The 27,575-nt window shown below is 40.5% G+C and overlaps 1 protein-coding gene across 1 annotated transcript in view; it reads left to right on the plus strand.

Annotated features, from left to right (window-relative positions):
- The window catches only part of rsrc1 (arginine/serine-rich coiled-coil 1), a 135,308-nt gene that overhangs the window by 1,332 nt on the left and 106,401 nt on the right, over nucleotides 1-27,575 (plus strand). The window contains exons 2-4 of the mRNA XM_083526043.1: nucleotides 2,147-2,341; nucleotides 4,709-4,852; nucleotides 22,756-22,953. Of these exons, the coding sequence (XP_083382169.1) occupies nucleotides 2,160-2,341; nucleotides 4,709-4,852; nucleotides 22,756-22,953 (524 nt within the window). The 5' untranslated portion in view covers nucleotides 2,147-2,159. The remainder of the gene's footprint in view (nucleotides 1-2,146; nucleotides 2,342-4,708; nucleotides 4,853-22,755; nucleotides 22,954-27,575) is intronic.

A 27,575-nucleotide genomic window follows, 5' to 3' on the forward strand; every position in this document is an offset into this window, starting at 1 on the left:
ATGTCGCCGACAACGAAATCTGACGGGTTAAATAAATTCCGGTGCAATTTTCGGTGCATTGTTCATTTTGACCCTGGAGACACGTGATGGCTGGAATATGTTTGGATAGAAGCTTTGAAATAAAAAGAGTATACTATCGGGAGTCATTTTAAATCAAGTCAAGACGCTTTTATTGTCATTTGAACCATATGTAGCTGACTTAGTCCACAGTGAAATGAGAGAATGTTCCTTCAGAACCCTACAACCCTTTAATACATAATCGTAGCACAAGTGAACAGGGGGAGGGGGGTTTCCGAACATCCCAGTTCACCAAAACACTCAATATCCATGATCCCTCCAGATCTGCTACTTACTTGCTTTCTTCATGTGCGTTTGCATGACCTACAAAGAAATGTGATGGCATTAGGACTGTGTTCCCTAAACAATGTTCTTCTGGGAAACCCTGCGTCCTGGTAATCAAAAGGATGCTACTTTGACACGCACAATCTTTCTTAACATTGTTGCAGACCAAGTACACCCCCCCATGCTAACAGTATATTGCACTGGCAGTGGTGTTTTCAGCAGGACGATGTGTTCAGCTGCACCGCAAAAAGTTGTTTGGGAATCGGCTGAGGATAAGGAGGAAGAGTTATGCTGTATTTTCTCTTTTATTGGGCACCTATCATCCCGAAATACATTCTTTTCATTGTGGGAAGACGCTTTCCTTGTTTTAAACTGTCTTTTACAAAGACTATTTAGTGTTACATGGAATTCCAGCCCCGTGCCGGAAAAAAAATGAACTTTTAACCACACAAAAAATACGTCTAAACTTAGGTATAGTCAGTATAACACTTCTAAATGAATGCTGTTCGAGAGAAAGAATCATCAACAGGGTTGTATAATGGGATCTTTTCCTGACATTCTGTTGTGATTAAACCCTTTTAGACTCTACCGTAACACATTTGTCACCTATTACAGCATCTTATTTATTCAAGAATGACTTATCAGCCGTTTATCGCTGAATGTTGTGGAATGTCTGTGAAAGTCTTTGGTGCCTGTCACTTGCTGTGTTTAAAGTTATTCCATCACCAGGCTGTTTTTTTTTTTTATTTATTTGCATTTAATAAGATAAACTGCACAAATAATCTACAAAGCATTTTGGTGCGAAATCATTCTTTTATCATAAAGTTTGAAGGTGGAGCTTCAAACAGGATTGTTCCTAAGCCCTGCAGACTGTCCACATTCTTTACAAGCTTTATAGTTTTGGTTACGGTTGACTTGTTGGTATAAAAACTGCCATTGGAACTGCTGTTATCAAATTAAATTTTAGTGTACTTTTTGATTGTTCTGACTAAATAGCGATGTGTCGTACATTCCCTTATCCAGAGCGACTGACTGTCGAGGGCAGTTAACTGTCGAGGGTTAAGGGTCCTTGTTTGCATCAATGTCATTGCATCTTTTGTATTAGTTTGCATCCATGTCAACTTATGACCAAACAAAATGTTTGTATTTGTTTGTATACGATGCAGATTGTATAAATCTCCCCAATTCTCTGATTAATTCCAGTAAATTTCAGTGCATTCTCCAGATGAAGTTCCCATGGAAAGTTTCTGGAAATTTACCGCCCCCTTTCAACCGTATATGAACCTGACAACAACATAGCTCTTAGTAAAGAATGAACGAACATGCACAGATTCATAGCTCCACTTCTTATAGGAAAACATGTACTGCTCATCTAAAATGCTTCATACGGATCTTAGATGAGCATTAGCGGTGTAACGGTACAAAAAATTCACGGTTTGGGGAAAGAAATGCAAAACAAAATGGTGTTTTTTAAAAATGTTTTATTAAAGCCTAGAGCTATGGATTCTTTATCATGCATGCGCAAAATTAATCTTATTTCTGGTACGGAGTAAGTAGCCAACACTAGTTTCTTTTTTTATACCTGTGGCATTATAGTGTTTTCAAGTTTAATAATAATAATAATAATAATAATAATAATAATAAAAAAAACCAAAAAATTTCCTGCGGAAACTCAGAATTTAACTACGGTACGCATGTTAAAAGGATTGCATTCGTTACACGTGCGTATCGAACCGAAAGCCCTAGTGCGAAAAATACGCCCCTAATGAGCATTACATCTTTTTTTTTCCCCGTTTTGACCAAGGCACTGAGCGGACATGGGCCGCCACTTGTCCGACAGCGAGGACGACAGCCGCAGTCGGCGCAAAAAGAAGCACAGACGCCGCTCCTCTTCCTCGTCTTCCTCATCCAGCTCATCGGGAAGCCGTGTGACCAGCCGCAGTAAACACTCGAGCAGACGAAGCCGCTCGCGCTCCAAAGACAGAGGCCGAGACAAGAAGTAGGTTTAAAAAAAATAATAAAATAGTACAATACGTGTACAGGTTTTTAATACCGTAGGTTCACAACAGGACACCACAAGAATCAAATCTGATTTTCACACGTTTGTTCTCTATGGTTGTTTTTTTGCACTCAGTACTACTTTGATCTCTATACATTATCTTCCATTGGCAGTCTCATTCCATCCCGCCACATATCCCCCATCCTAAGTCTAAAATAGATGCGTGGAATAATAAATACCAGAACAGCAGGAGTGTTATACGTTCACCAGTACTCAGTTATAAAGTAGGTTTAAAATTCAGCACATCTTATGTGTGGTTGTAATAAACATTTCAGGGTAAACAAACCGACACTTTATCCTGTGAGGAAGTAGGAGGAGCTATAGGGCTTTAAATGCAAACAGGCTGTGTGTACATTAGCTGTAGGATATTAGCAGGGGGGGAAATGCCCACTGGCTTCACTCAGCTGCAGGTTGGACCAGAACGATTTCAGCGAATCGTTAAGGTTTGCTGCTTGGGAGCGCTACGGTTTTCCGGGACAAGTTTTAATGGTTAAAGCAAACCTGTACATTATTTGCATATTAACGATAATTATCCGCAAATTGGATGGAAATATAATCAATGCTTTCAGTATTCAAGGGCTCACACTTTTAGTGCTAAGTAGCGTCCAATCAAAACGGGAAACACGGCATGCAAAATCATATACGTTCATTAATCATCTTCAGAGAAAATACTACGATTTCAGGATCTGAACTTGATCTGATCTGATCATTCAAAGCTTAGAAGCATAGCAACAATAACTGCCAGGTATCCGAGCGTCCCCATCGCACCAGTCTTCGTCTTCAGGAGAACCCCATATCAAATGAAACAACTGTAATAGGAAAATGAAAAGACCAGCCGCGTGTCATGTGACCCCCTTCGCTCCCCACAGACGCATTCATACGCTTTCACCGTTTGAGGGAGTCTCTTAGTGCCGTCTGTCGCACTTCAATTATTCATGCCATTTGGTCAGTGTGCATTATACGTGATGGGAAACAGTTGCTGTCTGAGAAACAAATAGTCGGTTTGGAGAGGACAGAAGGGATTTGGCTTGATAACATGAGGGAGGGAAGTGGACTGGATAGAGTTTGGGTTGTCTGGTGTAGATGTCATGCTCGGTTTTTACACACAAATTAACACGTCCCTGTTCACGTTTATATCAAAACACACATTTACTCAATAATATTATATATAAAATATATAAAGGCAGGTACTGATGATGATGAGGTGAGGAGGCCTAAGGTGCAGTCAGTCAACACATTCATTCCAAAGGTGTTCAGTAGGGCTGAGGTCAAAGCTCAGTAACAGGCCACTCAAGATCTTCCTCTCCAAACCATGCAAAGCATGTCATCATAGAGCTGGCTTTGGCACAGGGGCATCGCCATGCTCGAACAGGTTTGGGTTTCCAAGTTCAAGTGAATGCGGAATTGTATTGTACCGCATCCAAAGAAGTCCTAGGCAATTGTGTGCCTCTAGTTTGGTGGTAACTGTTTGGAAAAGAACCACATATGGCAGGAAAGATCATGTGTCCCAATACTTTTGTTCATATAGTGTAGCTTTAAACAGGTGCAAGCCACTGGGAAATGAAATAGTTTTAATAGTAAATATTACTGAATCTTAATCATGAGTGACTTTCTCTCTCACACACACACACACACACACACACACACACACACACACACACACACACACACACACTAGACTTCAGTGCAGTATCTGAGCACAGTTTCACAGTTCGTATTTCTAGTCGAACTGAAATGCAGCACCCCAGTCTGGAAGCCTGGCTGTTTCTGTCACTTGCTAAGAGATGCTATAAGAGTACAGAACCTTGCTGGACGAGGTTGTAAGTTTAATTAGGCAAATATAGAATGAAATCAACATTTAAGAGCTTTTCTGTTCAGGCTGCAGGTAGACTGAAAGAGTCCGCAGCAGACAGTGATGGGGGAAGTTGAAAGAAACTGAAAGAGTAAAGTGGGCGAGTTCATTAGTTGAAATAATGGAGAATAATGGAGTCACGTGTGCACTTGTGGGAGGGTGAGTAGCTCGTCTATAGGAGTGATGTCAGCTTTTCTAAACACAGCACGGTGAGTCATTCCACTTGATGGGCTCCGATTATCTGCTTTGGCTATTATCATTAAGAGTTTTGCGCGTTAACTCGAAACTACGACTCCATAAAACACGTTATTGACTTTACACAACTATTCTAAATATTCCTTACAGCAGTACATTAGGGACTGTATGCAGGTCAAAGCTTAGAAATCAATGGACAGTTATATTTAGTAGTAAAAAAAAAAAAGAAGCTGTGTGTGTGTGTTTTGATGCCACTCCAGGCGCAGGCATCGCTCCAGCAGCAGCTCCTCGAGAGGCTCCAGCCACAGAAAGAAAAGCCACAGTACCGAAAGGAGGCGGAGCCGAAGCGCAGACAGGGGGCGGGGCCACAGATCACGCCGTTCTCACTCCCGGATTCGCAGAAGGTAAGTGGAAATGTTTAAAATATGCACCCAGCATATCCGCCCACTTTAATAGGAACGAATTTTCCGATTGAGCTAGATGCTTTTTTAAAAAGTATTTTTCATGCAATCATTTGGCAAGACATGCACAAAGTTTATTAGTGAAGACTGCTTTTCAGTAGGAAACACTGAGTGGGGAAAAACACCACTTCTGACTGTTAAAAAAAGATTTGACACTGGAGACTCCTTCCATAAATTTTTCATTCTTCTTGAAATGCTGAATAAATCTATTCTTTAAAAACTTCACCATATTAGCATTTATATATGATTGTTTTTTAAAATAAATGATTACAAATTATAAATAAATTATTACAAATATCAAAAAATCTGTAACGATAACATTATTAACAAACAAAAGAACACGTTCTAACCTTTCAGCATACAAGCACAAACCCTCAGCCAAAAGATTCTCTGCAGTGTTTACCCGTCTCTCATTTTCCGTGATGGTAGGAGATGGCAAGAAATGTTTGTATTAGGCCAAAATGAGTTTTATTTCAGTGAAACGAAAAAAACAAACAAACACAAAACAAACAACATAGAAGAGCTGTGTGTTTATAATTTAAAAAGAATAACAAGCAAAAAAAAAAAAAAAAAAAAAGGAAGCCAGGCTGCACCCCATGTAAACGCCGACTTCCCCCTCAAGTCTCCCCCGTTTATACTTGCGCAGAGTGACGGCTCAACTAATTAGCTCGTGACAGCCTGCCATTAAAGACCTTCTGTTTTGTGAGCCACTTGCTTTTTCTTGCCAGCTGCCGGTCCTCGGCGCACGCTCTCTCTCCCGATAAATGCGGCAGCTATTAGTGTACATTCTGATAATTTCATTAATTAAGCACAGGCCCGAGCACCCTCGGGTCAAAGCGCTTTTGCCTGTCCCTGGGCCCTTTAGAGTGAAGAAGACAAAGGAGGCACTTAGACTGATTAATTAATGCAATTAAAACAATTATCTATTCACTGTTTATTGAAACGGTCACATTCCACTTCATGTACACACACACACACACACACACACACACACACACACACACACGTGCGCACACACTTGTGCAGAAAGAGAGGCCGTATTGTGGTGTTAGAAAGAAAAACGATTTCATTCAAAAGTTTTTGGAGATAATAGTGTAGCTTTTGCACGTTCAGAGGAGACATTTGTGTCACGCCGAAAAACAAGGATATAATCACGAGCAGGTGCACAGTGTAGCACTTACATTTGAAGTAGTTGATCAAAACTAAGCGGAGGATCAAAATACGCTCCTGCACAATCACGTAGCCACGGCTTTTCAGCCAAGACGTGATGTTTCAAGTTTTGCTTGCTTAGTTTTACAAGGCTAATGTAGCGATCAACTAACGCAAGACAAAGAACCTTCCACCATTTGGAGAAATGTACATGGCAGCTAAGAGCTTAACATTTTATTTAGCATAATAAAGTATAACTATATTATAGGACCAGCGGGGGGGGGGGGGGTATGAGATATGAGACATTAGGAAGATACTGAGATATGAGACATTAGGACAACAACCTTGAGAGGAACCAGACTCAGTAGTACCCGCATCTGCACACACCAGAATTCACATTTGTTTACATCATTCATTGTTAAGGTTATCAGTACACTGATAGACACTTGAGTGCAAACTCTTCATGGCCATTTTAGTCCTAGGTTATTGTAACATCTTTTATATGTTAATTACAGCCCAAATACGTCTTTAAGGTTCTTAAGTTTACCCTTCCACAGTAACTTTATATAGATTGACTAGATTTTTGGAGTGTGCTTGTGGAGATTTATGCTCATTCAGCCACAAGGGTGTTGGTGAAATCAGGTACCTGAGGTGCAGTCAGTGTTCTAATTTATTTTAAAGGTGTTTAATAGGCTTGAGGTCAGACCTCTATTGCAAGCCACTCAAGATCTTCCAGTCCAACTCATGTAGGTCATATCTTCATGGCGCTATATATATATATATATATATATATATATATATTTATTTTTTTATCTGGAATATTGTATTATAAAATAAAACTTGATATAAAAGACAAAGAAAACTCTCATACTTTACATATTTATATAGGATTCAGAATCCGACATTTCAGAACTATTTTTAGATTTTAGTGTTAGTGTGGACTATAGTAGAAGTTCGGAAGGCCTGATTGGATGTTCGTGAGCTAAGCTAAGTGGAACAGGTTGCCCTGGTCCAGGCAGCTATCAGTCACTGTCACGTTAAAACAGTTTGGGTCGACTTATGGAGTCGGGGACTTAGCACCCTGATAAATCTGGGGCGGATTGAGTGGACGGCTCACTATGATTGATATACTGACAGGATATCAGCAAGCACCATGTGAGATCTAAAATATGAACAGAAGAGTTGGGGAGGGGAAAAAAAAAAAACCTACCCGTGGAGTGCATATTATTCAGTCGAATAAGAATCATAACTGCAGCGTGAAGCTATTGCTGGTGAGAAGATTATGGCAGTTTTGGGAGCAAATATTGCTTTCCCTTTATGTCTAAATAATAAATAAATAAATACCCCCCACCGCCACCCCCCCCCCCCCCCAAAAAAAAAAAAAAAAAATAATAATAATAATAATAAAAAAATAAAAAAATTTAAATAATGGTCTATTATGGGCTCTTTTTTTTTTTTTTTTTCTGTTTCTGTTCATATTGGAAAATGAGATGAACAGAAGGGACGCCCGTAGAGACTTGCAGTCTTTTCCTCGCTGACACGCATGACAGACGAGAGTAGCTCGAGTAGCTGATAACCCATTAGACATTAATGTTTATTCCCTTTGATCAAACCAGGCAGATCATGCGGCGTGGATGCGGCTGCAAAAAAGCAATTGCTCAATATGTCTGTGTGCAGAGGGTCTGCAACCTCTTTATCATAGCAAATACAGATACATTTTATCCAATCACGCTTCATACGCTTACGGTTTTAAGGGAAAAAAGAGCGGATATTAAGAAAAGATTTCTTGCCTGTCACCGCGCTCAGGTTGCTTTCAGATTGAAACTTTCTAGCTTGAGAAGCGATTAGATTTCTCTTCTTTTTTTTTTTTTCTTTCTTTTTTTTTAAGAGCAGTTATCCGTTCCAGCCGTCACTCTTTAACAATTAGGTGCGCCGAGGTTAAGGGGTTAAGAGGCCCTAGTGTTGCTTGACCTCAAATACCAAACAACATTCTGCTTAAAAGACAGCACGGTGCAAGTGATCAATATTTCATTACTTGCTCTGCTTGGTGGATTAGAGCAACGGGAGGCGACATGCTTCCTGCTTGAGGTTGCGAGGCCCGAGTGCGAGCAGGTTGCTTGTGTTTTAGTAGGACAGGATTAAGGACCCTGAAGGTGTCAGTGAAAGCTTTACCGCCTTTACAGTGCAACAAAAAGTACCACGTACCATGTGACGTTCCCTGTTGCTCGTTCTTTAGGGTGGAGGAGGTAACTGAAACACTGATTGACATAGTAGTTCATGCAGTTGCCATCTTTTTGTGATCTGAGACCTCACTTATGGGTTTGGTTCATGACATGGTAATTACAAATAGAAAAAGAATTTTATTTATTTATTTAATTTAAAAAAAAAAAAAAAATAATATATATATATATATATATATATATATATATATATATATATATATATATATATATATAAATAAAATAAATTAATAAACTAGTCGGATGCCCAGCCCTAGATATGCCCTCTTAAGTGTAATTATTTATTTAAAGTGAAAACATTTATTTATGTATTTTTTTTACATAAAAAGACCATTTTAAAATCGCATTATTTGTATGTAATATATTCATGAACTAGGAAAGTGGTAGCTCAGAGCTTAAGGCTCGGGGGTTACTGATCTGAAGGTCGGAGTTCAAGCCCATGTATCGCCAAGCTGCCTCTCTTGGGCCCCTGAGCAAGGCCCTTAGCTCTCAGTGCTCCAGGGTGCTGTACCACCGCTGACCTGCTCTCTGACCCCAGGTTCCTTACTTTGCTGGGATGTGCGAGGAAAGCGTTTCACTGTGCTGTAAATTACATGTGACAAGTAAAAAGAAAGACACCTTTCGTCTTCTTTCTTAAAAAAAAAAAAAAAAAAGGTGGAAATGCAAATGTTAAACAGGTTTCCTTCAGGACAAATATCGTTTCTCTCTGACTTTTTGCAACGCTGTATGCCTTAGGCTAACGTGTCGGCCGACATAGAACATTGTTCATAGGTCTCCGAGGTGACATCAAGTCAAAGCTGCTGGTGTAAATATCACTTTCTCAGAAGGAGCTCAATCTGGAAAATAAACGTCCCCTAAAACCACTGCCTGTAAATAGGTTTTTAATTCATGTCACTATAATTATTAGATATTAATAATATATAATGACAGATTTATACCACGTCATTGTTTAAATCTTCATATTGATTGGTCAGAATATTTCAAGTTTATTAACTTTAATATTAATACACTCATTCTCATATAGTACTGATTCTATAGTGTATTGTTTCTACTCGCACAGGGATTTGAGTAACATGTGAGTCATGATTGATGTGGTGCAAGAGTAGGTTTTATGTAAGGAGTCTCCATTGTCCGTTTTTTTTTTCCTCTTATTCATTTAATACGAGAGAGAGGGGGAGGCTTATAGCTGGTTTATAGGGGTGTATGATATGTATCGTCGATATGCTTTGAAAATATCGTAATTGACGTTTTAACGATGTGCAATTTGACATTATCGAGTATATTGCAAAACCCAAACGTTTTTGCAATATCGTTTTTTCCCCCCTGCAAAAATCAGCATGGTTACAAATGCAGAATTGATTTTATACAACAGTCGATATTAAGAGACTTATGTTTTAGACACCTGCCTCTGAGCAACATGCTGGCGTTTCGTTCCTGCACGAATCACCCGTTCAAATGATTCGGTACAATCGCTATGACTCGCTTATTAACAGTGACTTAATTTGACAATTAAAAGTATCTTCTAATTTTTTAAAATTATCTCGAATATCAGTATTCAACATTCTATGTTTAAAACAGCGTAACATTATTCATTTCTAACTGCAGGTTAAAGCATTACATGTCCCTCTAAACTGCATTAAGCTAAACATCTAAACTCTTGAAAAATTTTGGGCGTCAGCCGTCTACGGTAGTCTTTTAGGTACCAGCACAATAACACGCTCAGCAAAATCTTGTCAAATTATCGTTAGCGATAAAAAAAAAAAAGATATTTTTTCTTTTTGTCAATACCGCACACCATTACTGGTTAAACAGTTCTACAACATTAGATGTTACTACAAATGGGTGCGAAATACACGCCTTTCTTTAATAAATAATAAATAAAAAAACGGTTATTCTTGGCAAATTCCTGTGGTGTAATATGACTGAAACACTTCAGGGCATGGTGTTATTGAAAAATAATAAAACTCCGAACGGTAGTAGTAACTCAGCTTCATGCCAGGCCACATGATACAACCCTCATATTGATTATTTTCCTATAAGCATGTGCTGTGGCTTATTTTTTCTCTTTAGTACCACACAGATGCACTTTTGGGGATTGGAATGGAGGTCAGGACCTCTTCTAACCCTTAATCTCGTCTCCAGATAGGACCCTATGCTTCTCCACACACACACACACACACACACACACACACACACACACACACACACACACATACACATACACACATACACACACATACACACACCTCCATGAGTGACTTGTAAATTGTTGATCCAAGCTGAAGCTGTACTTGCTTTTGGCAGGGCGTGTGTTCTTTATTTAATCAAAATCAACATGCTTACACTAGCCCAGATCTGAGGCCACTCATGGCTTTTTCTCTTTTTTTTTTTTTTTTTTTTTGTTCCTCCATCGCTTTCTCTTAGTCTTTCTTTATTCCGTCTTTACATCCAGAGTGCACACTGGTGTCTTTTTTTTATTTATATCCCCCCCTCACTAGAGGCTAGACAAACGCTGCTGGCCTTTGTTGTCAGAAACCTTTATTTACCAAAGAGGAGAGTAAGTGAGTGACACGGTAGAGGCCTTTTATCCCCGGCTAGCCGCCAGCGCAGCTCCCTCCGCCTGCCAAAAGAAGCCCCTCTGGCCCACGTGCACCCTCCTCCACTCTCCTCCACGCTTTCTCTCCTCCCGACACACCGAGCTACAAGTCCGCTCCCCTGGGCGAAGGAGAAAGAGAGCTGCTCTGCCTCACATCGAGTTCACTCAAACAGTGACTCCAGCCCTCCACACAGCTCTATGCATATCTAAATATATTTGTTGCATTCATCCCATAATGACCCATTTTCCATTTGGAAACGTTCGGAAATGCGAAACTTGGCTCTCGAGCTCCGTTTCCGGTTTGAAAGTATAGAATTTTCATTATGATTGTCTTCGCCAACAAGAAGCAGCAAAAGCGGATTCTAGCATCCACCGCGTTCCCTTTTTTACCTTGTCATATATTTTCTACAGGAAACGATAGATCAGTGGATCGGCTCCTTCCTCGATTCGAGCGAAGTCTTTAACCGTCACCGCTCGCTACTCTGCTTTAGGATAAAATCACGAGCCAATAATGTAATGAATAAACGTGAATGTAATTTGCGCTCCCATCTGCCTCGAGCGAGCAAGTGGAAGATGTTTCGGAGTCTCTCTATTTTCATATTCCCTATATTGTTTACAGTGGCCGCGGGATATAATAATTGGGATGAAAATAAGATGCATTAGGTAATTTAAAATACATTTTACAATGGAACAGATTGCCTAGCTAGTAAACAGAACTGTATTACACAAATTGGCTGTATTACAGACACACAAGATATATTATTCAGATTGCAAACACACACACGTGCACGCACTTCACCAGATGCACATCCATCCTCCTTGGTGTGAGCTGAGCACAGATTAATTCATTACTCGGATTCCTGTGTTTTTTATTTATTTATTTATTTTTTCTCTCTTCTCCTCGCGCCAGACTCAAAGAGACTTTTCATTTTTTTGCGCTTCGATTACCCTTCTTCGTATCTCGGACCTCGTGTCAGTCACGCAGGGATGAAGGATCTTTTGTTCAGCGAGCGCATAAATACGAAATGAATAAATATTATAATTTGTAAACACGGATACCCCGAGGCCAGGTGAGTGCGGTCCGACACTGTGCGTCTTTTACATTAAAAGAGCACCGAACTGAAAGGAGACGGGAGAAACATCAGAGCAAATCAGGCAGCCGTCTGGTCAAAGGTCAGCGCAGTGATCTTTATCCAGGAAACATGCTCGCTGGCCGTATAGTCGCTCATTAGCCACCGGACGGGTGATTCCAAGTAAATATTAGGGCCGGTTAATTTTACCCTGGCCGTTTTCTCTCTCTGGAGGAATGTATTAGGATTCCTCATTATGCTCCATTTCTCCTATAGTTGTGACCGTCTTTCTCGCCGGTCGCCAGAAATGCGTTTGAATTGATTTTCTCCTCTTTTATGGGTCGTGCGAGCGTCCGGTTTAGGTCCGGGAATAAAACGTGCGCCGTCTGTTTTTCATCCCGTTCAAAGCGCTTCGGTCACGAGTCCCTTTTTAGAAGGAAAAAAAAAAAAAACACCACAAAAACCGTTTGCTTTTGGAATCGGAAATGAATTTTCTCCCCGTCTCACTCCGCTCCTAATTTCGTCTCTTCTTGAAGTTTAGCGAAAATTGGGTTTTCAACGCCAATTAGGAGGTTGAACGTAGCGAAATGAAAGCACGAGCGCTAGCCAAACGGCCTCACCTTCTGGCTGCTCGGGCTTCTGAGAGAAGAGCGCACCGAACCTTTTGGCTCGGAGCGCCGCTTTGAGAAAAAATATCCTGCCTAATGAACACATTAATTAGAACCATAACTATTTATAAGATGATAATTAGAAACGAAGCGAGGTAAACTGGGCCCTTCCTGCAATTAATGGCGGATTAATTATGGCCGGTAATGAAGTGGAGGTTTGAAACGCATTAAGGTGAAGTACAGAGGAGCGTTGCGGCTTTGTGATCACTGGCGTAATTATTCCGCCGGCCATTCGAGCCTCCCCGACCCAAGCCCCCCCACCCCCCAACCCGTGCGCTCACCCGACGCTGACTAATCAGCATCGTTGCATCGTTATATATGCACTTAAAAGGACTTGCCAGCGCAATGACTGCCTAATTATTTCTAATTGGCGGACCCAAGCGTGGTCGCCCTGAAAGGAGGCAAAAAGATCCAGCGCTCGGAGACAGAAACGACCCGAGGTCTGGCTTGGACCTGTGTATGTGTTGCATAGAAAAGAAAAAAAAAAAAAAAACGCTGACCCTTGGAAAGGTTACTTGCCTGAAGTATTCAGATGCTTTTTTTTTTTTGATCCTTTGGTTATTTCTTGCTCTAATTAATGCTAATTGCCTCACAGTGTGAGGAGATTCTCCTTCCAGGTTAGTGTGATTTGACGAGATCGATCGCATGCTCACTATCACTGTCTTTCAGTCTGTAAAACAGGCCGAACCCCCCCCCCCCCACTACACCCTCTACAGCTTGGACACGTATTCTAAACGTTTTTTTTTTTTTTTTTTTTGCACAGATGAAAGCAAATAATTTTTTAATACCGATTCTAAATTACTTTCATCAAATTGCACCACATACTTAATTTAAAAATAAGCCGGACCTCTTTGTAAAACATTTTGAGCATCTCAAAAACCCCCTTTTTTTCCCCCATATAAAAGTTGCTGTTGCTCTGCTCTTAAGCAGAGCCATGTGTCAGACCATGTACGAGAGACACCAGCATTCCCTCCAACAGCACTGGAGCAAATTGTATCGTAATTAAATCCAACGGTGCACTTGTCTCTCCCTGCGGTGTTCTGACAGCACCAATATGGTTCCAGTTACTAGTGCAATATTAAGATGTAACTCAAAAAAGAAAAGGAAGAAGAGTGCGAAGAAACACTAATAAAAGAGAAATCTGGATTATGTGCTTCTTGACTGAAATCATGACACTCGCTGGAAATAATGAAACACTTTCCCCCCCTTTATATTGGGCAGTTTTTTTTTTTTATTTCCTGTCTTGTCAGGCTCGCTGGGCGGGGTTGTATGTGAAACTCTCGGCTGGTTCGAAAGGAAAACCTGTAAATATACGAGCTGCCAGGTGGAGGAAAAGATGAAGCACGGGTGCCAAATTAGCAGGTTTCCACCAGCTTCACCGCTTTGACCCGGCGACGAACGCTTGCGTTATTTAATTCTTCCATCTGAGGGCGCGCTACAATTTTTGTCACGTTAACCCGAGAAACACCTTTCTTCATCATCACCGAGGCGATTGAACTGTAACTCCGAGTGAGGCATGGCGGATGGGAAGGGTCGCAAAACCTGTGCTTGAAGTTCATGATATCGATCGTTTTTTTTTTTATACGTGATGTCACGTCCAAAATCACAGATATGCAGACCTGCCACATGTAAATGTAAATGCACCAGCATTCGCATGTCGAAAGATCGACAGTTGCAAAGGAGATGCGAACTCAATTATACAAATGACCTCCAAGCTCCGCCCATTTCTTCAATCTGACATGAGTCTTGATTTTAAATAGATGAGGCTGCACTCTTCTTTCAAGGTGTATGAAGAATGTTAGATTACATTGATTTAAAGAAATCTGTCCATGCGTGCGCACCTGTGGTGACATGAGACAGCAGTTAATTATGCTGTATTTAGCTGTATCGCAGATGCCCTTGACAAGTATTGTCCAAAAATGATGAAAATGAATAAAACACAGGGCCTGCTCTTATCGGAAAGTAATCAGATTTTTTGGTTATAGCAGCAACACTTTGACCAAGTGTACACTGTTTGGGCAAATTTTAGTGGACACCTGACCATTAGATTCGTCTGAAATCCCATTCCACATTTTCTCCCTATTTGCTCTTATTATAACCTCCACTATTCTGGTAAGATTTTCCACTAGATTTTGGATTGTGCTCGTAGAGATTTGTGCTCATTCAGCCACAAAGGTGTCAGTAAAGTAAGATGAGGAGGCCTGGGATGCAGTCAGCGATTCATCCCAAATCCCAGTAGGACTGAAGTCAGAGCTCAGAGATCTTTTTTTCCCTCCCATGCACCAAAACGTTGGAACTCTCTCCCCATTCTGATTAGCCAAGCTAAACCCTTTTTTAAAATCTGCTTTACTTTTACTTTTTCAGGATAGCTTTCATGTGATTTTGTTTTGTTTGTTTTTTGCGATGTATCCGTAATGTTTATTTGACTTATTTTTATTATTTTCTTCCAATTCAACTCCTTAACCTTCAATCTTAATGGAGCTGGCTTTGTGCACGGGGGTATTGTCATGCTCAACCTGGTTTGGGTCTCCTAGTTCAAGTGAAGGACATATTCAATGCTTGCACATTCAATTGCGTGCCTCCAACTTTGTGGTAAGTTCTAAAATATGGCTGGAAAAGTCGGGCCCCCAGTACTTTGGCCCATCTAGTGTAATTGTTACTGTTAAAGAAAATGAAGCAGGGTTATATGTTAGATGGGTATTTTTAGACTCAGCAATTCAATAGATCAAAGTTATTTAGTTAATAAATCTCAACACAATTGTATTTAAGCAGTGCAGTGAACAACTCAAGCCCTATTTTTTTTTTTTTTGTCCATGGAAATTGGCTATATGAGTGCCATGCGCTTTTCTCGAACTTGAGCACTTAAGCCCAGGAGGGGCGTAATGAAGAATAGATTGCTCACATTGTAGTATGTTTCCGTTTGGGTCCTTCTACTTTATTACGAAATGTAAAGAAGACGAAGCAAAGTTTCTGGATCATTTCGACACTGTGGATTGCTTTCAGTGTTAAGCAATGCAGTAATGTGTGTGTAGATAGTAATACACCCCTTGCTGTTTTAAAGAAGAATGAATTCCAGTCATCCGAGCCGAAGCAGTGTCCGTTTTCGACCATGTGTTCATATATGGTGAAATGTAGGAAAAATGGACGCCTGTTCAAAGCTCGAATCGCGACTTATTTAGCTGTCAGCACGAGCCGAGTCACAGAGAAAAAGAGAGAGACGCTAATTACAGAAATGAAATTCCACCATTAAAAGCCATCAGCTCTCCAGCTCTGATTGATCCTGCGTGGCTAAAATGTGATATCTGTGTGAGCATCTGTGTGCCAGGTCATCATTCAAGATGTGCACACTGGTGATTGAACATAGCAGATGTTGAGCCACTGGATCAGGGTTGCGATCTTTTTTTTTTTTTTTTTTTTTCCCCAGATCGCATGACTTTATTTCTGCGGCAAGTACTTAGCATCTTTCGAGCATCATTATATGTACTTTTTACATTTTTTTTTATAAGAACGGTATTTCAGATTCTCTCGCATGTTTAATTAAGTGGGCTTTTCCCTCTTGGCAGCGGAATACACGTCTGCTGAGTGTCATACGTCCTACGGTGCACTTATTTTTTTTTTTTTACACTTGGTCCACATGTTTCGCCTCACCGTTAATGATTTTTTTTTTTTTCCTTTTTTTATTCTCGAGCTGTGAGGTTCTTAAATCACATAGGCTCAGACGACCCAACCATCCACATTTAAACAATAAAAAGGCTGTGAGGAAACAGACCCTCAGATCTACCTTCACTTCATAAATAGTCGAGTATATAACGGACCCAAAAACCCATCATCTTTACCCTAAGAGCACACCTGCTAATTGGAAACACATTTCCCAGCGAGTTTGAAACGGGGTCCCTCTCTTTCCTCCTTTCTCTCTTGAAGCCCTGTGGAGGAAAAATTCATTACAGATTGGTGAACCGGTCATGATGTAGCATTAGTCCAGTTTTCCCTGTTGTAAAAGATAGAATAAAACAAACCCGACAGCACATTGACAGACTAAAGGCCGTCGGTAAACCGATCACCTGCGACGACAGTGGTGAGTTAGCACCTTATTGCCACTCTGACCTCTCACCTCTGCTTGCCCTCTTGTTTGGGTTCACTCATGCCCCGTGTGCACTAATAGGAGTGTAATGCGGCCCAAACCGCCACACAGAGCCAGACTGGCGAGTTTAGGATTGCGGCGTGTCTGTCGAGTGACGGCGCTCACATGTGCCGGCGAAGAGTAATGACGAGTTAAACGCCGTCGACTTCTTTCTCAGGGGTTAAAAAAAAAAAATTCCCGAGCATATGGGTTCTTTGAGATGTAAGATTTAGCTTTGAACTCCATGAAATGACCTTTGCGGTAGTGTGTGTGGGCTGAGTGTTGGGTTTGTTCCGCCCTGGCCTGATTAGTGTTAATTTAAAAGAAAGATGGAGGCAAGAATGAAATGACCCCCTTCCCCCTTCCCACTCATCCCGAAACGTTGGCCCGAAGAAGCCTAAATAAACAAGAACTGGTAGCAGACTAGGCTCAGCAGGGATCGTCGTAGTAATTGTTTTTGCTGTCGTTTGCTTAACAACACTCAATTTGTCGCAGCGTTTCCCTTTCCGCGGCTTTTGTGACGCCACTCCCACAGAACGGGCGAAACACGGAGGAAGGAAAACAGCTTGGGAAACGTTTGCAGCAGCCGCCGTAATTAGACGGCGCTACTAAATGAAACTAATGTGCGGCGCCGGCGTTTGAAGAGCGCTCGAGAAGCGAGACACCGAGCACATTTGCATCGCGGAGGGAACAGCTGTTTAGCGCCAGGGCACCCGGGCTCGGTTGGCAGCGGGGAATCCACACGGCGCGCTCAAGGTGCTCGGGAGCAGGCGGGAAAATAGACAGCGACGCTTTGAACTCCGTCGCGAAGCTGTCGATTTTTGTGGTTTCCCCTCCCACTCCGTGCTTCATCTTGCGCGTTTGCCGGTTGTTCAGGAAGATTTTTGTTTCTTATTGTCGACAGTTTTACCGATTTCCTGTACGTTTGCCTCAGATTCATGTCCAAAATACAACCCAATGTGTTTGTTTAGTTTTTGCCTTTTTGGTGCATAACGACATGCTTTTCTGCTCATCACGTTTGTAAAGAGTAGTGATTTGAGTTGCTGTTGTAGTCCTGTCAAACCAGATCGGTCTTCTTTCACCTCCACTGAGAGAACTGCTTTATTAGTACCATTCCGTATAAATTCTAGATGCTGCTGTGTTTCAGAAATTTTCAGACTACCCTTTTATTCTGTGTGTGATGTTTGGTATACATCAAGCTGCTGAGGGGTGAGAGGAAAGATCGCTACTTGTGAGTATCGTGATATTTTGTTCACCGATACTGTATCGAATCTCAAAAACGCGATATCGATCTGGAAAAATCGATAATTTTTAAACTTTTTATCTCTGAACTTAAACAGTGGCAGGAAGTACCAGCATACCAGCATTGCCATCTCAGGGAGTTTTTCCTTCACCACAGTCGCCACCGGTTTGCTCATCAGGGACAAACTTACACTTATAAAGAACATATTGATGTTTTATCACCACATTATCTGTGTAAAGCTCCTTTGAGACAATGTTCAATGTTAAAAGCGGTATACAAATAAATTGAATATTGAATTGAATAAGGCAACGCCACAGATATTAGCGTTAATGTCTACCTGTTTCCTGAGGGGGCTGCTGTAAAAAAACAAAAACATCATGGGTTCACCTTCCGCCGGAAGTAGTAGCATCGTTGACCGACTTGTGCCGACTGCAATATGTTTTGTTTATGTGCGTTTTTTGTTTTTCAGGCGGGAATATGTGCAAATGGCGTTTAAAAGCTCGACATGTGCTGTCCGTGGTTGCACTTATAACCAGACGAAGCTCAATTGAACAAGTGCGATATACACAAATCTAAATAGTCAATAAAACTTTATTTTCTTGCCTCCAACAGATTGTAGCTTTTAGATTTAAAACACTAGTTACTAGTACTCATCATGCTTCTAGTACTAGCCTAATGCTAATTGTAATACTAATAATCATCAACATTCCGACTTAAAATTAGGTGTCTTTATTGACTACGTGCAAAATAAATACATAAGAAAGTTACCATGTTAAGTACAATTATACTTAGTTATTTTGTTCACGTATTGCAGAACACTTGATGCCACTGAGGTAAGAGTCGGGTAAGGCTGCCACAGGTTTTATGGTATGGGTAGGTTTAAGGGGATTCAGGTTAACAGTGTAATTTTAGATGTACTTAATGCATTAAATACATTTTTGTTTGCTAAGGTTTGCATATTGTGGTGTGGCCTCTAAACGATTTTGCTAAAATTCTATTCTATTCCTAAAATAAGAAATATCCCAATATGTAGCTTTGCTTACAGTATCGCAAAATATCATATCGCAACTCCATGTATCGTGATGCGCATCGTATCGCACGACTCTTGCCGATACGCAGCTTTACTGCTGACCCATGATGTGCAGTGAATAGGGTCGAATAAAGTGGGCGGTGAGGTTTTTTTTTTTTTTTGGGAAGTTATGAGTATTATGCCGGTGTTGCCACTTAAATGCTAATTAGCCTAGCTGACCCACTTTTTCTACTTTCCTCTAGATAATTTGACTCCAGCACTGTAGCTGTTGTGTATCATTTAGGTTGATTTAGTATTTTTTTATCGAATAACTGATTCATCAGTTTTTCCATTCTCTTTGGCACATTTTTAATTCGGCGATATTGCGATCGGGACTGATATATACAACGTGACAGCGTAGAAGGGAAGGAAGAAAAAAAAACCACCCCAGTCAGAATGGATCATTGTGTGTAATTTTATCTCCTATATTTCTGGATTGGTTTAGAAACTTTATTGAATTTATGAATGACATATTTATTGAACAAGGCCATGATGGATTGGAGTGATGAAAGAGTGGGAAATTGCTAATTGAAATGTATTATGTAGGTATTCGAGGTTATTTCCTGCCGGTATACATTTACAAGTTTGTTATCTTGACCGTTCAGACAAAAAAAAAAACAACGACAGAAAAGCAACTCATGCTGACGAGGGTCTCGGTTGCCTGGAAATCTCATTAATTAGTCCTTATCTTGTCCAGATATTATATTTGAATTTGGTACACCTGGGATCGCGAGTAAAGTTTATTCAATCCGATTCAGGCGTATAGTGCGCGCTACGTTGGCGCTATCATTGTCCAATTTCCCATCGAGCAAAAAGAGGCTTGTATAGCAGGAAAGTAATACGGGCAGATAGCCACCATCCAGCTCTCATACCCGGTCCACGTAATTACTGAAATAGGCAGCGGGGCAGGATCATATCCGCGTCCATGCAGGGGTTCCACGATAAGCGCCTCACACTGGTAATTACTTTATTGATAATTCATGGGAAAAATTGCCCCGGCCAATCACCGCTGCTCCGTTTAATGGAGCAGTTAGAGGAGGAAGGGGAATAGAAGGCGAGCGGGGTGTTGGGCTGCCGAGGCCTCCTTTTAAAATATGTTTAGGCCATGGGGAAGACCTTTCCCTCCAGAGATAATCACAAAAATAAATGTAAAATAGCCCACCATTGGTTGTGTGTGTGTGTGTGTGAGAGAGAGGCGGGAGGGGGGGTGTTTATCTGTAACTCCTCCTATAACACATTTACCTTTAGCCGTAAATGAGCTAATAATTCTCCAAGGGGAAGGCCTTGGTAATGAAATTGACATTTAGCAGCTTGGCTCCAGTCTATTAACTACAATAAATTTAATTTGCAACAGGCCGCACAAGTGTAGCAGAGGCGTAGACGGAGAAAAGACTCCCAACAGATTAGGTGTTTTATTACATTTGCTGGCCACAAGTACAGTAGCCAAAATAAGGCCGATCTCGTGTAGGGGAAACGTGGTGAGTTTTGGAGCGGTGCATCATCACACCGCAGGCGTTCTCGATAAGCGGTAGTTATGATAACCTACGAAATATCGTATTTAGCGACCTATTAAAAACACACCCTAGCACGCTTGAAAAAAAACCAAACAGGGACGTCACTGTAATGTCTCTGTCAGTATTAATCACATTGTTGTTCTTCAGTAAAAGAAAGGGTGACTGAGACACAAACAAAACACTGGGAGAATGCAGTACTACCCAGTCAAAAATAGACTGATGGATACTGAATCGGTATTGTTTCATTCAATTCACTCAAAATGAAAAAAGTTCTGACCTGAATCCTATTGAGACCATCCAATGTGGCCGAATTACAACAATTCTGCATAGATGAGTGACTAAAATAAAATAAAAAAACACTTTTTCAGACAGGGCCATGTAGTTTTGGATTGTGTTTTCCCTCTATAATAAAAACCTTCATTTAAAAACTGCATGCTGTGTTCATTGTGTTATCTTTTACTAATATTTAAATTAGTTTGATGATCTGAAACATTAAAGTGTGACAAACATGCCAAAAAAAAAAAAAAGATACCAGGAAGGGGGCCAAAACTTTTACTTTTAAAAGCATATATATATATATATATATATATATATATATATATATATATATATATATATATATATATATATATATATATATAAAATATAATATAATATATATATATATATATATATATATATATATATATATGTGTGTATATATATATATATATATATATATATATATATATATATATATATATATATATATATATATATATATATATATATAATATAATATGCATGCATGCATACACACACACACACACACACACACACACACACACACACACACACACACACACACACACACACACAACACACACACACACAGTGGAACTCCAGTGTACGAGTGCCTTGTAGTACGAGGATATCGGTGTACAAGCGTTTTTACTAGTAAAAATCTTTGCAGGAGTACGAACATATTTCAGGAAGGCGAACATTTCTTTTGACGCATTTGGTTCCAGTCACGCTCTCTTCTCGCCGCTCTTCACCTCCGTCCCCACGCTTCATTCTCAATTGCTTAATAGGCATTGTTCTGAGTTGCCCTCTGTCTTCATGGAAGGGGACTCCTTCTCCTCCACCTCTTCCCCAACCTCATCTCACCCTCACCATTAACCACTAGGCCACCATGTAGCTACAGTACAGTACTCTATAGTTAATTAAAGTTCTTTATTTCTTTGTTAGCAGTTAATCGCTTTTTTTATGTTTATACTTTGTTTACTTTGTATGTTTGTGTGTTACATTGGGCATAAAACATGTTTAAGGGCTGAAAGAAGTGATCGCCTGAGGTCTGGGAACGGATTAATTGCTTTTACATGAATTGTTATGGGAAAATTAACAAGCGAGTACGAGCATATGGGAACACGAGCGGTGTTCAAGAACGAATTAATCTCGCACACTGAAGTTCCACTGTTAGATAGAGAGATAGATAGAGAGATAGATAGAGAGATAGATAGAGAGATAGATAGAGAGATAGATAGAGAGATAGATAGAGAGATAGATAGATAGATAGATAGATAGATAGATAGATAGATAGATAGATAGATAGATAGATAGATAGAGTGAGTTTGACAGAGTGAGAGAGATCAGAAGAGCTACTTAGTGGCCCAGTAAATCTCTCAGCAATCTCTGCCTTGTCCTGTAAGGATCAATACTGAGCATGTAGAGTCATCCCAGCCCCTCCCTAATGATCATCATAGTATATACTGCAGTACACACACACACACTATATTCATATACACAGTATAAATATTTGTATGTTTGGTAACACCTGACCATTAGATTTGTCCCATTACACATTTAGTCCCCATTTGCTGTTATATTACCCTCCACTCTTCTGGGAAGATGTTGCACTAGATTTTAGAGTGTATTTGTGGAGACTTGTGTCATTCAACCACAAAGCTGTTAGTGAAATCAGGTACATATGTAGGTAGACACCATTTTCATGCAGCTGGCTTTGTGCACAGTGGGCGTTGTGCTGTACCTGTTCATCATAACATTGACCTTTAACCTCCTGACAAAGCTCTTGTCTTGCTTGTAAAAAAAAAACTTCATCAAAGATTATGATGGATTCACAATTTTTGCACCACAATTTTTTACTTATTGATGCTTAAAGTGTGTGTGCGTGCGTGCAGGTCTCGTTCCCGTCACCGCAGATCCCGCAGCCGGAGCAGCGGCCGATCCAGTAGGAGACGCAGTCGGAGCAGAGAACGTGACCGCTGTCAGCGCAAAACTCGAGACAAAGACAGGGACAGAGAAAAACACAGAGGAGGCGACCGAGGCCGCGACAGAGATAAAAAAGACACCAAAGCCAAAGAAAAGAAGAAACTAGGGTAAGAATACTTTTTCTACTTTTCCATCCACACACACACACAAACACAAGATTCAGCTCCATGCTTCGGGTCGTTCACCGAGTCTCTTGTGTGAGCAACTCAATCTCTGCTGTTGTTAAAATCCAGCAGGGAGTTGGTGACAGAGCCGGCATAGTCATACTCATCCATCTATCTCTCCGTCTTCTCTCTGAGCTCGCTGTCTTCGCCATCCCACAGGCCCCCTATTCTATTTCTCTTCTACATTTCCCCTTCTCTCCCGTCTCCCTACCGCAGCTAGATCATGTTAAACTAGTTCCTGTCCCTGGTGTAATCCGCATGAGCACAGGCTAAACTCGTTTTAAAGCCGCTTCCTCATTTCAGAACTATGTACCGCCCCAAAGCGGCACGGTCTAATGCGATTGGAGGATGGCGTTGCGTACAGATACGGACAGGGGCTGTCAGTCATTTTGAGCGGCTTGTCGAGCCGACCGAATCGCACGAAAGAAGTTAGCCGAATAAAGCAGTGCCTTTAAACTCCCTGATGAGGTGTGTGTGTATCTGTGTGCGTGTACAATTTTTTTCTTAAATACACGCTTGTATGTACATTAGAGCTGTCAGAATGTTTCAAATGTTAAAGTTTTCTGAAACACACACCACTTTTCCACAGGCGTTTCCTTCCTAGTCAAACTTTGTTTTTGTTTACTTATTTTCTATATCCAGATTAATTTTTTTTCTTATTCTGTTAAGTTGTAACGCATCATCATTTCTATAGCAGGAGCCAATTTTCAAGAAACAGTCGGACACATCATGCAGTGTATCTGTTGGTGAGGTGGAAATGGTGAGGTTTTCTGTGATGAGGTTTTCATTTAACATTTCTCAGAAGGAGTCTCCAGTGTCAGCACAGAGGCTTTTGTGGCTTCTCTGTAACGTAAGCTCAATCTCTTTCTTATTAACAACACGATGGAGAAAAGACAGTGACTGGTGACCGGTAAAGGGATATTCCAGAAAATGAACTGTAACTAGAAATGGATGAAAACCGTGTGTTTTTCTTTAATAAATGAAACGATTGTTCTGGCAGGTTCACACGCTGTTCGCAGCGCACATGCTGTATGTTTGCATTGTTGATGTTCCCAGTCTGCAGTGGTCAGTATCTATCAAAAGTGGTCCAAGGAAGGAACAGTGGTGAACCAGCGACAGGGTCATGAGCGCTGTGGTGCATCTATGCACGTGGGGAGCGAAGGTCCGATCCAACAGACGAGCTCCTGTAGTTCAAATTGCTGAAGAAGTTAATGCTGTTTATACTCGACCGGTCAGGACTGTTTTGGTAGCCTGACTCGTGTGTGTGTGTGTGTGTGTGTGTGTATATGTGTGTGTGTGTGTGTGTGTGTGTGTGTGTGTGTGTTTGTGTGTGTGTGTGTGTGTGTGTGTGTGTGTGTGTGTGTGTGTGTGTGTGTGTGTGTGTGTGTAAGACTGTCTTACCTAGGTTAAAAAAAAAATAAAAAATTATATATATATATAATGCTTTTTTTTACTTTGGTTTTGAGGGATTTGTTTCTGTTTCTGATTCATTTGTTCACTTTGTGGTATTTTAATCGAGTCTATTGCTGCTGCAGGGAGTCACATCATTAATAAAGTGGAGTTATTGGTATGAGCCGCATGAGCCGCATCCTCTGGCAGTTCCACATGCCATCCAGGCCACCATGAGATTAAGTGTTTAACAGATGAAGTGCTAGTTTGTGGATTATGAAAGCCTATTTGTTCCCTCAATTCATCATTCTGAATAATGCTGAATAATGGGTCCATAAGATTACAGTTACTGTGCTACAAAAAAGATGTAGCAATCTCCAACATGGGCTTCATAATCAGGAGATCTTGAGGATGAACCTGTGGTTTGGTTCTCTGAGGTAATGCCCATGTGGTGATCTCACCATGGTAATGTCTGCTAACAAAACAGACAGCGTTGTAAGTTTTCAGAGCGACGCTGCACCAGGACCAGTCCGGGTTGTCATACGTCATGGTCCAGTCTTTAGTCTGCAATAAGTTTAATAGACGCAAGGTAACATGATGATTTGAAATTCTACATTTCTATATGTGGGTGCTTTCATGTTCAAGATTCCAGCATAAAAGCAAATGTTTGTATGTGGTACAGCGAGTGTTTGCAGTAAGATGTTCACGTAAATAAATAAAATAAATAAAAAACCCACAACTTTCATAATTTAAACTTAAAATGCAATTAGAAGATGAAGTATATCTGAATATTTGAGTATAATATATGATTTATGTATATATGTAATATATTTTATGTTTTATTAAAAAAATCTATATTAAAAAAGGTAACAAAAATACTGTCAGTATATTCAAATGATACAAATTAAATAGAAAAATGTGTCAAATGTGATACAAGAATAAATAATGAGTAAAAAAATGAAAAATAATTTTTGAGACTAAATTAAAAAGAATAAAATAATTAATAATAAAAAAGAAAAATTAGAGAAAAGGAATTGTATAGTGGGATTTAAATGGGGGGAAAAAAAAAATAAAACAACTCAAAAAACTTTTATGTATTTTATTATGTTTATGTTCTGTAATGTACTCTATTTGGACAAAAGTTTGTGGACACTTGACCATAAGATTTGATTTTTGAACTTCCCATTCCACATTTAGTCCCCATTTGCTAGAGATTTGTGCTTCTTCAGTTATAAAGGTGTTTGTAAAGTCAGGTGTAGTGTGTGGTGACCTGCGGTGCAGTCAGCGTTCCAGTTCATCCCAACAGGGTTGAGTTCTATAGCACAATCTTCCACTCCAACCCATGTAAACCATATCTCCATGGAGCTGGTTTTGTGTGCATTGGCATTGTAATGGGAACAGGTTTGTGTCTTCTAGGTCAAGTGAAGGGAAAATGTCATGCTACTGCATCCAAAGTCAACCTATACATTGGTGTGCCTCTCACTTTGAGAGTCAGGTGTCCCAGTACTTTTGGCAATATACTTTATATTGGTGCTTATGTATTTGGAGCCTTAAAAATCATTCATATGTAATGTAATGTTTTAGAATTGGTGTAGTGTGTAGCTAGAAACTCTCTAAAACTAGCTGGTCGAGTGTGATGATACGAGCGATCGTTAGACCCCAGGCTTGTTCAGCTTTTTATAGTTACAGTACCAGGACTGAGAAAATCTGCTTACTAATCAACTTTAGTTCATATAGTCTGTGTATCCAGATTCATCGTCGTTAATCAGAAAATGTCAATACGTCTAACATCTTGGAGCTACTCTGCTCTGTGGTCCAGTGTAACTGCTGCCTTCGACTGAAACATTTCCAGACACACTGTTGAATTTTCTTTCGTTTCTTTTTTTTTTTTCTCGTCGATCACCTGTAGAAGGGTTCGGGTTTCTTACACATGCATGTTCTAAAATCGAAAGCTAGTAAAAAAATGCGTGCTGTTATAATTCAAGAGAGTGCAGTCACTTAAGCGTGAAGAATGATTTAGATTTTGTTGTTGTTGTTGCTGTGGTGCATCTGTTTGTGTGTGTTTTTCAGCCTACGGTTATGAGCGCTTGTGTTAATATGTTGTTTTTTTTCCCCTCCTGTATTTTGAACATCTTAAGGGAAACGTTAGGAAGAAAACCTGCACAATGCTTTCTTTTTTAAACTGTATCCCAAAGCTGTGTGTCTGTGTGTGTGTGTCTGTGTCTGTGTGTCTGTGTCTGTGTGTCTGTGTCTGTGTCTGTGTGTCTGTGTCTGTGTCTGTGTGTCTGTGTGTCTGTGTCTGTGTGTGTGTGTCTGTGTGTGTGTGTCTGTGTGTCTGTGTGTCTGTGTGTCTGTGTGTCTGTGTGTCTGTGTGTCTGTGTGTGTGTGTGTGTGTGTGTGTGTGTGTGTGTGTGTGTGTGTGTGTGTGTGTGTGTTAAAAAGAATGCCCTGTGCAGTGTTCCAGAGGAGGAAGCAGCCACAGAAACAAGCAGGGATACATACACACACACACACACACACACACACACACACACACACACACACACACACACACTCACACATACAGACACACACACATATATATGCACGCACACCTTTTACAAAGAGTTCAGCCCTTTGTGTTCTTTAGCAGATAATTAGTTCCAGTGCTGCATTTTGCTCTTCTCCTCTGTAGTGGAGGCCGAGTGGATGGAGAGATAGAGAGCCTCAGGTGCTCCCGCTTCATGTTGTAATAACAGTGTGCATAACACACACTCACCCCAGCCTTCCTCATTCTAACACACACACACACACACACACACACACACACAAGTACAAAACATTAGCGTGCTCCTGTTTGAGCTGCTACCTGTGTATCAGTGTGAATCAAACGTGTCCTCGATCGTGTGTGTGGTCCTTCTCATTGTTCTCCTGGAACTGAAATGTAATTTCATTGAGACGCACGTCAGCTCGGGCACGTCTTCACGGCATGTCATGATCCTCGCTGTCTTGTTCGGTTTTATTATACCAGAGCTCTGTTAAATTTTTACCCAATGTGTTGGGAGGAGATTCCTTTCCCGTATCAGCAGCTCTTTTGGAAAGTTTTAGCTTCGAGGCCAGTCACAGGTTTATATTAATACGCTCAGATTGGTTATCACTTTTTTTTCCCCCTGAAACGTGCAATTATCTAACAAGAA

Source organism: Silurus aristotelis (genome assembly GCF_946808225.1).
Source record: "Silurus aristotelis genome assembly, chromosome: 22".
NCBI lineage: Eukaryota > Metazoa > Chordata > Actinopteri > Siluriformes > Siluridae > Silurus > Silurus aristotelis.